A 17,018-nucleotide genomic window follows, 5' to 3' on the forward strand; every position below is an offset into this window, starting at 1 on the left:
ATGATTCATAATAAACTAACATTTATCAATTCCCATACTATGTTAGACTTACACAGTAATAATAATTCTCACAATAGCCCAAAATGGATGGTATTAATCCTATTCTTATAGATGAAGAAACAAACATGTACTGAACATTACTATGGGACAGATGCTGTGCCCTTATTTTGGAATTTCAACCTACTAGTTAACATAGTAAGAGTCCTTTGAATTCCACAATGCTCTTAACTATAGGCATGTGTCTCAATCTTGACTGTAGATGGTACACCAGTTCAACCAATACTTACTGAGCACCCACCATACACCAAGCACTGTGAAAGACAATAGAAATGCCTAACAATAATTTCACCAAGTCATTGCCATATAATTTGTGCCATGTGAAAGAAAAAGTAAGAGTCCCTACCACCATGATGACTGGCCCTGGGTCGAAGCACCAAGGTTAGAACCAAGGTCTTCTGATCCAGATCTTTTGACTTCATGAACAATCCAGAGAAGAGAGCAAGCTAGTTTGGTTGCACTCAGGAGAGCAAATATCATGGCATGACTTTGTGAAATGAGTGTAACATCTGTGATCAGAAGCTGGGAGGTCTGTCTTAGTTTAGCTACTTACCCACTGTACAACTTGAAGTCATGATCTCCTTGAGTCTTAAAATTTCCTCATCTTCAGTATGAGAAATAACACCCACCTTGTGGGGATGTTGTAAGGCTCAAATATGATCAGCTGTGTGAAGACACGCCTACAGGTTGAAATTCCAGTGCCCTCTGTTTTAACCTATATCATCATTTCCCTTCTAGCAGAAGCATCTTTCTCTCTAAGCATTTCTGTTGTCTTGTACTCTTTAACAATGAAGCACTCTTGTCTGGTATGTCTCTGTACTTGCTAATATGGCTTTTTGGTAATTACCTGCAAAATTGCTCCCCCCTCCCCACCTTAAACTATAGATTCATTGAGGGCTGGAATGCCACTCTAATTCTGGTGATGGCATGCAGGATGGACTCTGAGAGGACAGGAGAATTGGGTGACTAAAGCAGAGAGACTTATTAAGGCTACAGTGACAGTTCAGGAGAGGTGATGAGGGCAGTCAGTGGCAATGGAGAAAACTGATTCAAGAGCTTTTTATAAGGTAAAATTCATAAGGCTTACGATCATTACATGTGAGGAACATTAGAGTGAAGCATGGTGCATTGATTTTTGCTGTGGGTGGTAGAATGGAGAGTAGTGACATTTACCAGGGTAGGGAAACAGAAGAGACCTGGGCAATGAAGGAATGAGTACGGTTTTGAAAGAGTTGAGTTTGAACATCTGATGGGGTTGTCTGCTGGTTAGTTTTGCCGACTAGAGCTTGGGAAGGAAACAAGGCTGAAGATCTGGGAATCAAGGCAAAAAGCCAGAGGTTAAAGCTGCAGATAGTAGGTAAGATCACCTAAGAAGAGTCTAAACAAAAAAAGAACTGGAGAAGACACTGCCAATACACGTGAAAATGAACATGTGAGGAACAGGCAGAGGAAAACGACCCGGAGATGGAACACTAGGACAGAGATTCTATTTTGTTCCCTTTCTCCTTGGGACCTGTCACATACTAGGTCTTTATTAAATTTTGAACATAGCAGGAGCCCCCAATAGAAGCTGGTCCCAAACAATGCCATGTCATTTACTATAGTCCACCATGGAGACTTTAAAAATGTCTCTTTTTTCCCTATGTTGGTTAAATTCCCTTCTTTTCTGACTGCAGGACAGGTTTTGCCATTTCCCTCTTCTAACCCTGGGGGGTGGTAGGAGTTCTGGTCTGCCCTGCCTCACTGTTAGGCAAGAAGCACCGGTAACTACATGCTTCCTGACATGTGGAGTCCACCAGAATCACAATTCTTTGCAGATGGCAGAATTGTATTCTTTTAAAGCACTAACCTGTTATCAACTACTGTCATTGTTCATAAGGTAAAATGTGTGCACATGCTCAGCATGCACACCACACACCTACACACTGCTTGGTAGCTCACCCCTTTAAAGCTTATAACAGCCTCCAGGGGAACCATGTTAAAACAGCGCAATTAACTACAACTGCTACAAACTCAATAACTCACCTACTTAATGAAGCAATATAAGAAAAATTGTACCTATTTTAATAAGAATTTTAAAAAGAGACAAGAAGTAAAGGTCAAATGCCATTTCTGGATCCCAGCTCTTTTCTTCTCCCCTCCTATTCTGAAGCAGTTAATACCAAGGAGACAACATATACTGTGCTATTCTTTATAAAACCAAGGAGGCAGCCAATCATGCTATTGCACACAAGGGCAAATTATTTCTTTCCAACCCATCCCCCAAGCTAAATGCCTCCCCGGATCTATTTCTGAAGGCTTTATTATGCAAACCTGAATGGATTTCAATTACAATAATTCTTTTCCTTCTCCACCCCAACTCACAAAAGAGGAACTAAATTACCAGCAATTCTAGGTTATAAGGACAGTTTTTGCTTCTTCCCTCCTCTCTAGTCACCTTAATCAAAAAGTTCTCCCCTCTCAGCCACTTTTGTTGGCTTGAGGAACACAGCTGCTTTTATGCCACCCCACTATTTAGCATAAATAAAAACCACACTCTTCCAGGCCTCCCCAACCAAGGTACGCACGGTCTCTTGGACTGGCTTTCCCGGGTGACATTTTAGAAGGATGGGTGCACATGACTAAGGCCAGGGTGGAGAGAACTGCAGACAAGTTCCATAGAGAGAACTTAAGGTACCTACTCTGGGATCTATGCTAAGGCACACGTCATCTTATCTGACCCTCACAACCACCCTATGTGGTGAATCTAGCCTATTTTACAGGTGGGGCAACTGAGAATCAGAATTTAGGAATTTGCCCAAGATCACATGGTTGATAAGCAGTGGATCCATCTGTACCACAAGGCTATACTGCTACCACAGGAATCCTGGGAAGGTCCTGAGACACCACAAGGACTGGCTAGACCAGTATAAACTTAAAGGAGGTTAACCCTGATATGTGTGTGACAAGCCCCTGAAGTTTGACAAAACAGGGAGGCGTGCAGGCAGCCCCCCCAGAGCTTTTGGAATGGCAAGCTGATTCCCAGCCCATTCTGCTTACTTGGGAGTTGTTGGATTACCAAAATAAGTTTGCCAGAGGGTGACCTCACCTACAAAAAAGTTCTATCCACATGGCTCTTCAGGATGCGGCTCTTAAGGGGGGGCTTCTGCCATGTCTCCCTGTCCATGAGACAAAGTAAAATTTATGGCTAGGAACCCACTGAATTTGCTTCTCAACAAGCAACGTAAAAGACCGCTCACCAGGGTGTGACTGACAACCAGCAATCTGAACTGAAGTCCACAGCATCGAGGTTAACCTTGCAGAGTTCTGAGGAGAGTTCCAAACCCATTTGTTCTCAGTGAGGAGTCTTTTAGGAAAGCGGTGGCTCATTCATTAATAAACATTTACTGTGCATCCACCACATGCCAAGTACCAGGCTGGGCCCTGGGACCCTGAGGTGGCAAGGCCATTGGTTCCATAACCTTAAAGGCTATGAAGGCAGTCTGGAGACCAAGAGTCTACTTAATACAAAGCTCTATACTAGTCCAGAGGCTCATAATATGCCTCCCTGAGAAAGTGACAGCAAAACTAAGGACCTGAAGGATGACTAAAAGGTAGCCAGGCAGACAGAGAAAATTGTTACAAATTGAGGAAAGAGCATGGTGGAAGCCTGGGGGCCAGAAATGAGCTGGGCACGTCTGTAAATACTCCTGATGGTCTGAAGCTGCGGTGCTCTAGCTCAGCATACAAAGCTGGCCAGCACACACAGTAAGCCAAAGGACAAAGAAATCTTGCACAATGTGCCCAGCTCTGCTCTGCCTTCATTCTCTACCTTCATGGCACAAGGGCCAATTTGCCAGAAGCAGCAGCACCTAGCTGGGACCTTCTCTGAGAGGAGGCCCAGAGCTGTATTTTCTCCTAGGGGGATCACTTCATCTCTCTGGGTGCTGGTGTATTCAGGATGCAGAGCTCATCATCCTCACCAGCCATTACAGTCCAAACATGCCTTTCAAGAACTGTCTTACCCAGCCACTGCCCTCGCTAATATAATGATATCAAATTCCTAATGTGGGTACTCTAGAGCAAATGTACTGTTACCAGCATGCGACCAGGCACATTTTTCAGAAGGAAAACAGCTGCTCACCGAATCCTTCACTTCCCTTCTTCTCAGTGCCATGCACACAGAGCAAGAGCCAGCTAAGGCTGTTTTCCTTTTCTTCCTTCAAGCATGCTCAAGATGCAGCGTCCAGCTCTCACTAGAACCCAGCAGGTCAGCCGTAGCACAGTTCTTGAGGAGCTCCCTGGATTACAAGATGAAGCCTTGACAATAGGCAAAAGGGCCTTATGCCTCAGAATATTAAGGTATGGATATCAGAGCTTCTAGTTCATTAGTGTAGTTTCCTCATGTCATAGACCAGGAAGAAAAAATGCAGTCCAGAGAAGTTAAATAAAGGGTCTAAAGTCAGTAGCTAGTAAGTTGCAGAACCACAGCTTGGTTCATTTCTCAGTTGATTTCTGAAAACAAACAACAACAAAAAACAAAGGTACCACTGTTATTGAAGAAATTGGGGTATCCACTTCCCCACTGGGTGCTTGGGGTGGGGTTCTTACAATATCTTAAGAAAGATAATTTTCTAAGACTCCCACAGCAAGATGAGTGACTTTTATTTACATAAAATTACATCCCTGGGTTTCCAAAGTCCCATTCCAGTCTTAGAAGAAGCGTAGCTGGGGTTTCAGCAGAGCTAGAAGCAAAGCCAGTATCCAGAGTTTCCTTTCCATGCTGGAACTGGGTCCAGATCCACATCAGGCTGGTTGCAGTTCATTAGTCCACTGTGTGTGGGTATGCACATGGCTGTGGAACATGTAGGCAAATACAGGAAGCAGGAGAGAGAGAGCCCCCACAAGCCAGGAGTCAAGGCCAACATATCAAGAGGAACCAAGAACATAAGAGAGCGAGCTTCTTTGTTCAGGGAATTAAGTATCCCAAATTTCCCACACTTGCAGTGGCCACACCCATTCTGGCCAATGACCAGTTCCTAGGTGTGACTGACCTTCCTTAGTCCTCCCAACTTTACTGGGCATGCATATACCTTTCCTTTGCTCCTTAGCTGTTATTAATAACTAGGTTAATTGCAACGGTATCACCACCATCTACTTCATAGGTTGTTAAGCCTGAATAAGACAACACAATACTAGGACTATGGCAGATTTTCAAGGAATGATGACTGTCTCCAAAATTTTATCTCCTAGATCTCCAAGACTACCTACTCCCTCTCCCATGGCCTCATTTTGCTGAATTCCTATTGAGGAAAGAAAAAAGACCAGCAGTAGGGTTGTTTAGGGCTGGTAAACATGTTTATGGCTGGTGATCGGTCAATACCTGATCTGAGGCGGAATGAACTCTCTCCTTGTTCTTAAATCTCTAGTGCCCAGTTCCTCCCTCACAGACTTTCCATTGTCTCTGGAGAGTTGATTTGATCAGAGAAGATATCATTGGAGGCGACCACTGAAGAGTCACATTGCCTTCCCTTAAGCCACTCCAGTAGGAAGACACCAAGCCAAACCAATTTGAGAAGGGAAACTTTTAGCTAAGAGAATGAGGAATGCAAAAGATCCTTTAGATACCGACGCCAATTCTATTAATCACTGACAAAAAAAAAAAAATCACCCAAACCATGGGGCGAATGTTAACTTTTGACAAGACAACCAAATTAGTAATCCAATCAGCTGCTCACAGCCCTCCTTGCCCCCTCCCCACATTTTAAAATAACCATCCAACCATGTAAATTCCCTAGTACAAGTGTCTGCTTGCCTCCAGCAAAACTGTCAATGCTCATAAATCCCCAGCCTTCCAGATTGCACTGCAGCTATTTATTGGGGGGAGGGATGCAGCAGGCCACCAGACAATAGCAGGAAGAGACTGGCCTAGCAGTAACTACTCTGGCTACAGCATCGCAATTCATGGCAGCATTTTGCTGGGAGTATGCACCATCAGGGAGGAGAAACATAAAAAGGGGAATCTGGGCTGTAAATAGTTTATTTCGGCAATTCCTGATGTTAGCTGAATCATACTTTAATACAGAAATACATGAAAGCACCACTCCGGAGGTGACATGTGCTGCCATCTCATTACTCTTTTCAAAAGGGTCTTCCATCAGAGAGACACCTTGCTACAAATTATAGTACAGAAAACAAAACCCTCACACACAGACCTATTAATAGGCCAGTAGGAAATGGAACCACTAGGATTCAAGCAAGTAGAGAACCAGTGCAACAAAGGCCATCAGTGATCTGGAGTCTCTGGGTTGCTTTTCCATGCACAGTAAATAAAAAAGATAGAAAAAAAAAGGGGGAGCATTCTTCAGCATAAGAGTCGACTCCTCAAACGCACATCAGAGTTTTCTAAAGTGGCTCTCATTTCCGCCATTTCTCCTAATACACTTAAATTAGGCTGTTTTCCAGTGAATCCTACCTTCATGTTCCTTCTCAGTAGTTCCCACTTTCTTGATCTTCTTGGGAGATTTCATAAAGAGGGGAAATATGGTTCTTAAGCCAAGAATGTCAACAAACTTATGGCAATTGTCTGTGCCCTCGGGTCCAATCATGGCATGGTCCAGTACTTTCAGGGCACTGCTCCGAGAGATCTTCTTTTCTCTGGGAACAAAAGAGGTTTCATAGAAGACATTTCATAAGGATATTCTAGTCTTAAAAAAAAAAAAAAGTGTATTTACTACAGTACTCATTATAATGGGAAAAAGAAAAAAATTTAAATGTCCACCAATAAGAAAAGTATTATGTTATGGTATATCTACATGGAATACTATACACCTGTTAACAATTAGGAGAGTCTGTAATAACATGAACAATGTTTTAAGGTTAGAATGATAAGCATAAAAGGTAATGCATTTAAAATTCTATATGAAGCCATTACTTCAATTATGTGAAAAATATGCATTTAAAAACTGGCAGAAATAGCTAAAAATGCTAACAGAGGTTATTTCAAGGTGGTAGAATTATGGATCACCTGTTATTCCTTTTTCTTTCTTTTTAACAGCTTTATCAATATATAATTCACATACTATACAATTCAGCCACTTAAAAGGTACAATTCAGTGCATTTTAGTATACTTACAACTACATTCAACTGTCACCACAGTTAATTATAGAGCATTTTCATTACTCTTACAAGAAATCCCCTACCCTTTAGCTGTTACCAACTCCCCATCCCCATCTCACCCCAGTCCTAAGCAACCACTAATCTATTTTCTGTCTCTATGGATTTACTTATTCTGGACATTTCAAGTAAATGGTATCATAAAATATGTGGTCTTTTGGGACAGGCTTCTTGTACAAGTTTTCATTTCTCTTGGGTGTATGCATACCTAGGAGTGGAATCGCTGGGGTTTATGGTAACTCAATAGTTAACCTTCTGAGGAATTATCAAACTGTTTTCCAAAGTGACTGAACCATTTTACATTTCTACCAGTAATGTACAAGGTTCTGCCATCCTAGTGGGTGTGAAGTGGTATCTCACTGTGGTTTTGATTTGTAGTTCTCTGATAACTAATGATGTCAAGCATCTATTTCTGTGCTTATTGGCCATCTGTATATCTTCTCTGGAGAAATAAATATCTGATCAGATTCTCTGCCCATTTTTAAATTATTTTTATTATTGCGTTGTAAGAGTTATTTATTCTAGATATAAATCCTTTAACACAAATTATTACAATGTTTTTTTTGTTTTTTTTTTTCATTCTAGGGATTGTCCTTTCACTTTCTTGATGTCTTTTGAAGCACAAAAGTTTTTAATTTTGATGAAGTTCAAGTGACCCATCTTTTCTTTTGTTGCTCACACTTTTCATGTGCGAAATTCATTGTCATAAAATTTACGTTTGCTTCTAAGAGTTTAACGTTTTAGTTCTTACATTTAGGTGTGTGATTCATTTTCAATTTTTGTTAATGGTGTGAGGTAAGGGTCCAACTTCATTCATTTACATGTGGCTATCCAATTGTCTGTCCCAGCATTATTATTGAAGGCGATATACTTTTCCCATTCAATGGTCTTAGTATTCTTATTGAAAATCAGCTGACCATCAACAAATAGTTTTATTTCTGAATTCTCGATTATATGCTATTTATTTATGCCAGTACCACAATATCTTAATTACCACTACTTTGTAGTTTTTAAAATTGGGTGCTCTTCTTTTTCAGTATGGTTTGGCAATATCTGGTTCCCTGCAATTCAAAACTAATTGTAAAATCAGTTTGTTAATTTCTACAATGAAGTCAGCTGCGATTCTTATAGGGATTATGCTGAATCTGTAGATTACTTTGGGGAGTATTCTCAATTTAACAATATTAAATCTTCTGATCCATGAATATGAAATACTTTTTTATTTATTAGATCTTCTTTAATTTCTTTCAACAATGTTTTATATTTTCAGAGAAATTTTGTGCTTCCTTTGTTAAATTTATTCCTATGTATTTTATTCTTAATGCTATTGTAAATGGACTTGTTTTCTTAGTTTTATTTTTGGATTGTTCATTGCAAGTGTATAGAAATACAACTGATTTTTCTATATTAATCTTATCCTGCAATCTTACTAAACTTGTTTATTAATTTCAGTACATTTTTAGTGGATTCTTTAGGATTTTCTACATACAAGATCACATCATTTACAAACAGAAATAGTTTTGCTTCTTCCTGTCCAATGTGAATGCCTTTGATTTCACTTCATTGCCTAATTGCCCATATTAGAACCCACAGAACAATACTGAATAGAAGTGCTGAAGGTGGACATCCTTGTTTTGTTGCTGATCTTAGGGTAAAACATTCAGTCTTTCACTATTAAGTATGATGTTACCTGTGGATTTTTTGTAGATGGCTCTATATCAAAGGTTTAAGAAGCTTCCTTCTATTCCTAGTTTACGTATTTTTATCATGAAAGCTGTTAGATTTTGTCAAATGCTTTTTTTGCATCTTATTATTCCTTTTTCCTACTTTTCAGTATCTTTCATTTTTCCATAATGAACAGTTAGTACTTTTTAGAATTACAAAAGATAAACTATTTTCAAGAAAAAAACAAAGATGATCCCTTCCTCCCCAAATGAATATGCAGGTCACAGAATATACCTGCCACTGGCTACTACTCTTGCAGATACTTCTCAAAAGAGGATCATTTTCTATAACCTTACACTGTTTTCTTTAACATTCTTTGAGGTAGAGAGGAGCAAGTCAGTCATTTCATATTTTAGTATAGCTGGTAACTGAACCAACCAAGCCAATATTCAATGTTTACTGAGCACTTACTTAGTATTGTGGCAGGCACAAGAGGAAAAACAAAAATTAAAACATGGCTTCTGCTTTCAAAACCATTTAATCTACTTAGGGAGACTAAATTAATATGAAATAATCAGAGAAAAGTATATGTCAGCATATAATTTTCCCCCCATTTATCATTCAATCTATAAATATTTAATGGATACCCAGTTCTCATGGAGCTTAATTCTAACTGTAGGAGACAAATGGAAAATCAAGATATCTGACAGTGGTTAAGTGTTATGGAAATAAAGCAATGTGAAGGAATGACTGGAAAGGATATTTTAGGTTAGGCAATTAAGGAAGGCCTCTTAAGGGGTAACATTTGTACTGAGATCTGAGTGATGTGATGAGATGAATCTGTCATGTACATTTTAGGGCAAAACATTAAAAGCAGAAGGAACAGCCAAGTACAAAGGCCCTAAGGCGGAAATGAGCTGCCATGGTCAAAAAACAGAAAAAAGGCTGGCATGCTTGAAGCATACTAAGGAGCATTGTTCTGCTTAGATTAGAGACAGAAGCACAGACTATTTCAAAGGCCATGACTTCTAGTCTTAGAGGACAAAATAAGGCCCCCAACAAAAGAACTGATTCTAGGAGTTAAGAAGATACAATTCAGCATGTTTGTTCTGAGACAATTATGTATTAGTTACTTTAGAGTGAAAGATGATATGTATTTGGGGGGAGTATGGGAAAAGACAGCTACATATGTAAATATCTGAAAGGAGGTGAGAATTAAGAGAGATGAATATGGGTTACTCATTAGTAAAGACAAGAGGGTTCATCAGTCTGAGAGGAAAGCCAGGGTAAAGTTTTTAAAAATTATTACTTTTAATAATACTGTTACTGTAGACAGTCAGCCAGAGTGCTGGTGAGTCTCCCTCAATGGCTCAGATGGCGCAGGAGGATATTCTTACAACCAAGTGCACCTAAAGATGAATGAACAGGGCCCAAGCGAGCCAAAAGCCAGAATAACGAATGGATAGGGCGCCAGCGTGCCAAAAGCTCGAAGTATGAATGGACAGGACCCAAGCACACCAAAAGCTAGAAATATAAATGGATTGGGTCCCAGCATGCCAAAAGCTAGAAATATGAATGGAGAGGACCCCCAGGGCACCATAAGCTAGCAAGATGAATGGACGGGGTCCCAGTGCACTGAAAACTAGCAAGATAATTGGATAGAGAAAAAGCTCTTCCCCTTCCTATCCCTATACAACTGCCCGGGCTTGAGCAGGAAGTGAAGATGGTCTTTGAGAAGGGAGTCTGCCATTCTCCCGGGTCACAATGGCTCCTAAATAAAACCTCTTTCCGTTTGTACCAGCAGTTGCCTTACGAGTTTGGCTTTCATTGCGGCAAGCAACCAAACCTGCATTTTGTTTGGTTACAATATGGACAATTGAATCATGTTTTTAGAGTGTCAAAAAGCCAGTGGTAATGAGACAAAAGATAAAAAGGGGGAGAACTAACTGATGGAGCTAAGTGACTGGTCAGGCAATGGGAGGCAAGGCTGATCAAAAAGGTGGTAGTAATATAACCCAAAGCCCTTCATCGAATTTCTTACATGAAAGCCAAAGAAAAGGAATGATATTCCTTTGAACAGTCTTTTGTAGAGGAAACACTATAAAAATGATGAACTATTAAGGTGCTAACAAAGACAAAACATGCACTCCTGGGTCAGACTAGCCAGCCAGAATTGGATCCCAATGAGTGAAGGAAACGACAGTCGGTAAGAAGACTGACAACAGTAACCCTCGGTGCAAGATCAGCCTTGTTTACCTAAGACTGTTCCATTTTTAGCACTGAAAGTACCACATCCCAGGAAATCCCTCAGTTCTGGGCAAACTGAGACGGTTGGTCATCCCACTTGGTGCCAACATCAAATACCAAGGATGTATTGTGACTATTCCTACCCTTATTCCCTTTGCTGTGGGATCCATCAAAACAATCCAAAATCACATATGACATTCAATCCAACTACTGAGTTTATGTTTTTTTTTCCTGAAAATGGACGAAGTGAGCCTATTAATTTCAAGGACTAAATTTTTTGAATAAATGAACAAATTTAAGCTTTCAAGAGAAAGTTAGAATTCTGAAACATTTGTATCTGCCACTATGACTTTGATAGCTCCCCCACCCCAAAATTTTTTAAAAATCCTCACCCAAAGATATTTTTCCATTTATCTTCAGATAGAGTAGGAGGGGGAGAGGGAGAGAGAGAAACATCAATGTGAGAGACACATATCAATTGGTTGCCTCCCGCACAACCCCGACCAGGGCTGGGGACTGAACCGCAACCGAGGCACGTGCCTTTGACAGGAATCAAACCTGTGACTCTTTGGTCCTCAGGCCAACACTCTAACCACTGAGCAAAATAGCCAGGGCCCAACTACTGAGTTTAAAAGAAAAAAAAAAAAAGGCTAATGCTGAGCATGTGCCTTTGTGCAATAGGCATTACACTAGCTGTTAAAAATTATAAGCTCCCTGTCTTTAGGCAGTTGAAGGGCAGGTAAATAAAAATAATTTCAAAAGCTCAAAGCAGCAACAATTAAGTGCAAGGCGGTGGGAGGTGGAGATAGTTAACTTTATCTGGGAGAAGTCAGTGAAGGTGTCAAATGGAACGTGATGTGTGAACTGAGTCTGAAGAATGAGTATTTGCCAGGCAGAGAAGAGAGAGTGATGACATTGGGGCAGCATGTGCAAAGGGACAGGAGGCCTGTAAGAGAATGCCACTCGAGGAGACTAGAAGTCGTTTTGAGTCACCTGTGCTGGAAGACGAATGAGGGGGTGGGCAGAAACAGGTCACAGCAGGCCCAAGTTGCACTGCCAGGGAACCTGGGCTCTATGCCACAGATGTCCAGAAGCCATGAAATGTTTAAGAAAAGGAGGGCACTAGATGGATACACTTCAGATAGCTTAATCTGGCTGCAGTAGAGCTTTGGGTAGGGAGGACAGTGGCAACAGTGTAAGTGGAAAATGACAAAGGGTTCTGACTATGGTAGTGGTATGAGAAAGGAATATTTGTGAGACATAAGGTCTTAAAATCAGGAGCAGGGTAAACAAGGATCCAAATTCAGCAGGAAAGGTTTTTTTTTTGCATCAAGATGAAATTCTAAGAGGATACTAGATAAAAAGATATATTTGCTTTTACTGCAGCTGGACTTTAGCAACCTACTTTATAAACTTGAATTTACAAAGGTTATGACTAGGGCAGATAATCGCATGAGCTGAAATTAGGAAACTGAGATACAATATCCTCATTGTTTAGATACTCTGGAAAAGGCCTCCTGAAATGAATGAAGGTCATGTAACAGGACACCTTCAGTTACCATTCAGCATACATTCAAACCATTTCACAAATAACATGGAATTGTTTGAAATCCTGAAGGCAAAGAACTCTGGTTTAGCCAAGTCTTTTTTTCTTGCCTAAGCAAATTCAGCAAACAAAAGATTTTAAAAGGAAAACACTTCTTCAGATAGGCAGTATAAGACATGTTTAAAGGGGGGCAGTAATTGCATATTGATCATCATTTAGGCAAGCTGCATGGAGGTGAACTTTGGAATATTCATTGGGCTTAAATTCAGGCTTTTAGCAATCAATAGCTGTTTGGCCTGACTTTCTTGGGTTGACTTTATTTGAAATATTTATTCTACTGGAGGACAAGTAGTTTATCTTAGTCTTGTCTGGGTTCATCAGGCTGTCGATCATGCCAGGACCAATGTGAACGCAAAAGCCTCCAAAAAAGCGGGTGGTTGTGGGAAATGACCGAGAGTCATCCACTGCTCCCTACCCTGCCAAAGTGAACCTTCTGATGAGGAGGAGGGGTGGGGAGAGTGAAGTTTCCATTCTGTTTTATAAGATTAGCTTACTCTTCTTTATGATACAAAAACACTTTTGCAATAAGCATGCATTCTGGGTATAATTTTGTTCTTTCATCAAGTATTTATGAGGTACCTAACAGGTGCCAGATATTAAGTCGAGGATGTAGAGACAGGCACAGCTCAGCTTCTGAGGAGCTCAGTTCACAGGGGAGATAGATATGCAGACAATGAATCTACTGAGAACAGCAAGTACTACAATGGAGGTATATACAAAGTAGAATGTGAACACAGGAAGCAGGGCTGACTATGTCTGAGAGCAGGAGGCCTCACAAGGAGAAGAAGCCTGAACCCAAGCATGGAACCTTCTGATCTTATGCATTAGAAAGATTACACTTGCAACAGTGGGTTGGACAGTATTGGGGCAGGGGTGCAGGAAAGAAGAAGAAAGAGGGAAGATATGTAAGAGGCAGAGAGACTGGTTTAATATGTATATACATGTATATATGGACTATGAGTGAAAAGGGCTGAGTTCAGGCTGAACCTGAGGTGCCTGTGAGACATGACAGTTATGTCCAACTTAGACTTATGGGTCTGAAGTCTAAGAATAAGATTAAAAATATGGGGAAATTTATAAGAATCATTAAATCTATGGGGAGTAACTGAATCAATGGTATGAATAAGACTACCCTAAAAGGGTATAGAAAATATGTACAAAAGAGGGATGGAACCCTGAAGGAAACTTATTTGAAGGACAAAACAGACTGCGGAATTTTAAAAAGTGATAGTCATTCTTTAAAAGACACTGTAAACCGCCCTGACCGGTTTGGCTCAGCGGTTAGAGCGTTGGCCTGCGGTCCAGAGACCCAGATTTGGTTCCCTCTAGGTTGCAGTTTGTCCCCGGCCCTGGTTTGGTTGTGCAAGTGGCAGGCACTCAATGTGTCCCTTTCACGTCAATGTTTCTCTCTCTCTCCCCCCCCCCCCCCCACCCCATCTGAACAAGAAATGGAAAAATGTCCTCAGGTGAGGATACAAAAAATAAATAAAAAAAATAAAATAAAATGACACTGTAAACCATAGACAGATCCTGGCAGGAAACTTGGATAATGCTATATGAGATCATTCTTACTTGCTCTACAATGTACATGATAAAGTTCACTGCCTTTTAGCTTCCAAGATATAAGATCACTTTCTAGAATCCATGATTTCTATGCATTAGATAGTCAGATAAATATGACCAGGTTCATAGCTGCTCTCAAACCATAGTGCCAAAGAACGCAGGTGCTCTGGGAGATGACTGGGATATTCCATCTCTAAAATAGAATAATGGTGGTCTTCTATGTTGCTGGATACGCTTTTTCAATTTTCAATTTCTATTCCCATCCATTTTTCATAAACTACTGGTACCAACTACTACTTAACTACCAATGCCAGGAAACAAAACAAATATGTATAGAACAGAGATTAAAATTTTTGTTTCTAGTACTAGGGTGGGCTAGATATGCAGAGAAACCACTATAGCATGGCTGAGCCAATAATAAAATAAGATAAACAATCAGTCATCAAATAGACAGAACTCTAGAGAGCACGGGTTGGTAAACTTTACATAAAAGGCCAGACAGAAAGTATTTTAGGTTTCACAGGCCACGGCATCTTTTTTTGTGTGTGTGTGAATTTTTATTCAAGGGTGGGCAAAAGTAGGTTTACAGTTGTATTCTTGCATTATTTATTAATTACTGTATTATTTATTGTATTACAGTTGCCCATCCCATATATAAATTAGAACATTTTTAAGATATAAAAACCATTCTTAGCTTGCTGGCCAAAGATAAACAGCATTCAGCCAGATATGGCCCATAGGCCTTAGTTGCCCACTCATAATAAAGAGGATCAAAACCCAAATCTGGTTCCTTAAAAAAAACCAATAAAATTGAAAAATCTCTACCAAGAGTGATCAAGAAAAAGAACAAATAAGTAGTAATGGAAATGAATAGAAGAAGAGAAAACTACAGAGACAGTAGACATTAAGAAAAACAGAACATAAGGAATAATTTTATGCCAAAAACTTGGAAACAGGTCAGATGGACAAATTCCTAGGAAAATATAAATTTCCCCAATTGACTCAAGAAGAATAAAAAAGAAAATCTAAATGGATCTATAAGCATTCAAAAAACAGAATCAGTAGTTAAAAATATTCTCTCAAAGAAAATTCACTATTAAGTTCTACTTAACATTCAAGAGAGAAATAATTCCAATTTTAGCCAAACTCCTAAAGAAAACAGAATAATAAGGAACACTCTTCAACTTGTTTAATAAATTTAACAAACAAACAAAACCCTCTGATACCAAAATGTTTCACAGACAGTAAAATTACAGGCCAATCTCATGCATAAATATAGATATAAAATTCATAAATAAAATACAGGCTAGAAAACAGAAAAAGATAGGCGTATCCCATGAATGCAAGGTTAGTTCAATATCAGAAAATCTCTTAATGCAATTTTCACTTAAAAAACATCTCAATAAATGCAGGGAAAGTATTTGATAATATGATTGATCATATCCATAATATGAGAAAGAAAAAAAATTTTATTAATTTATTTTTGTTACAGATGTTTCTCCTTTTCCCCCCACTGATTCCCCCCTTCCCTCCCTCCCCACTTTGTCCCCAGCTTTGCTGTCCATGTCCATTGTTCATGCATACATGCATATAAGTTCTATGGTTTATTTCTCCCCCACCACTCCCTCTTCTGTACCCCAGTCTGTACCCCACTCCCACGTCTCTGGGACTACCCCATTTCTCAGAATGTTATGTTCATTATATACTACAAATAAGTGAGATCATATGATACTTGTCTTTCTCTGTTTGGCTTGTTTCACTTAGGATAATACTCTTCATGTCCCTCCATGTCGTCTCAAAGGATAAGAGATCTTTCTGTTTTTACAGCTGCATAGTACTCCATTGTGTATATGTACCACTGCTTTTTTATCCATCTGTCTACTGATGGACACTTGGGCTGTTTCCAGATCTTAGCTATTGTAAATAGTGCTGCTACAAACATGGGGGTACATATATTCTTCCTGATTGGTGTGTCAGGCTTCTTAGGACATATTTCTAGAAGTGGGGTTACTGGGTCAAATGGCAGTCCAATTTTTAACTTTTTGAGGTACACCATATTGTTTTCCATAGTGGCTGCACCAGTCTGCATTCCCACCAGCAGTGTACTAGAGTCCCCTTTTCTCCACACCCTCGCCAACACTTGTTGTTTGATGATTTGTTGATGGCGGCCATTCTGACAGGTGTGAGGTGATACCTCATTGTTGTTTTAATTTGAATCTCTCTGATGATTAGTGATGTTGAGCATTTCTTCATATGTCTCTTAGCCATTTGTATGTCCTGTTTGGAGAGGTGTCTATTTAGTTCCTCTGCCCATTTTTAAATTGGGTTCTTTTTTTTCTTTTGTTGAGCTGTATGAGCACAGAGGACATACACTGGGGTGTCTGAGGAGACCAACGTGGCTGGATGCACAGGGAAGAAAGAGGACCAGAAACAAGAGCTGAACGGAGGGTCCCTTTCAAGGGGTCAGTTGAGTATTGATTAGAACATGCATGTAAGGAAACTAACCAAGACTGTGGAAAGGAACCACCTGAAAGAACTAGGGGGAAACAATCCCTAGGTCTCACTGAGGGCTAAGAATATTTTATGTTCCTACCAGTTGCAGTGGAAAAACTTTGTGAACTCTGTTCATCAAGGAGACTACTCAGAAGGGTATTGCTTCAGTAATGGGGCAAAGCTAGTCTGGTCCCACTTAACAACACTTAAAAAGTAAACCTCAAAAGGAAC

General features: G+C 39.9%; 1 protein-coding gene across 3 annotated transcripts in view; it reads right to left on the reverse strand.

The window, feature by feature from the left end:
- Positions 1-17,018, reverse strand: part of CTNNBL1 (catenin beta like 1) — a 160,835-nt gene that overhangs the window by 53,261 nt on the left and 90,556 nt on the right. For all 3 annotated transcript variants that reach the window (XM_036245292.1, XM_036245294.1, XM_036245293.1), the window contains exon 11: positions 6,512-6,693. In XM_036245292.1, the coding sequence (XP_036101185.1) occupies positions 6,512-6,693 (182 nt within the window). The remainder of the gene's footprint in view (positions 1-6,511; positions 6,694-17,018) is intronic.

Source organism: Molossus molossus, unplaced genomic scaffold (assembly GCF_014108415.1).
Source record: "Molossus molossus isolate mMolMol1 unplaced genomic scaffold, mMolMol1.p scaffold_m16_p_6, whole genome shotgun sequence".
Taxonomy (NCBI): domain Eukaryota; kingdom Metazoa; phylum Chordata; class Mammalia; order Chiroptera; family Molossidae; genus Molossus; species Molossus molossus.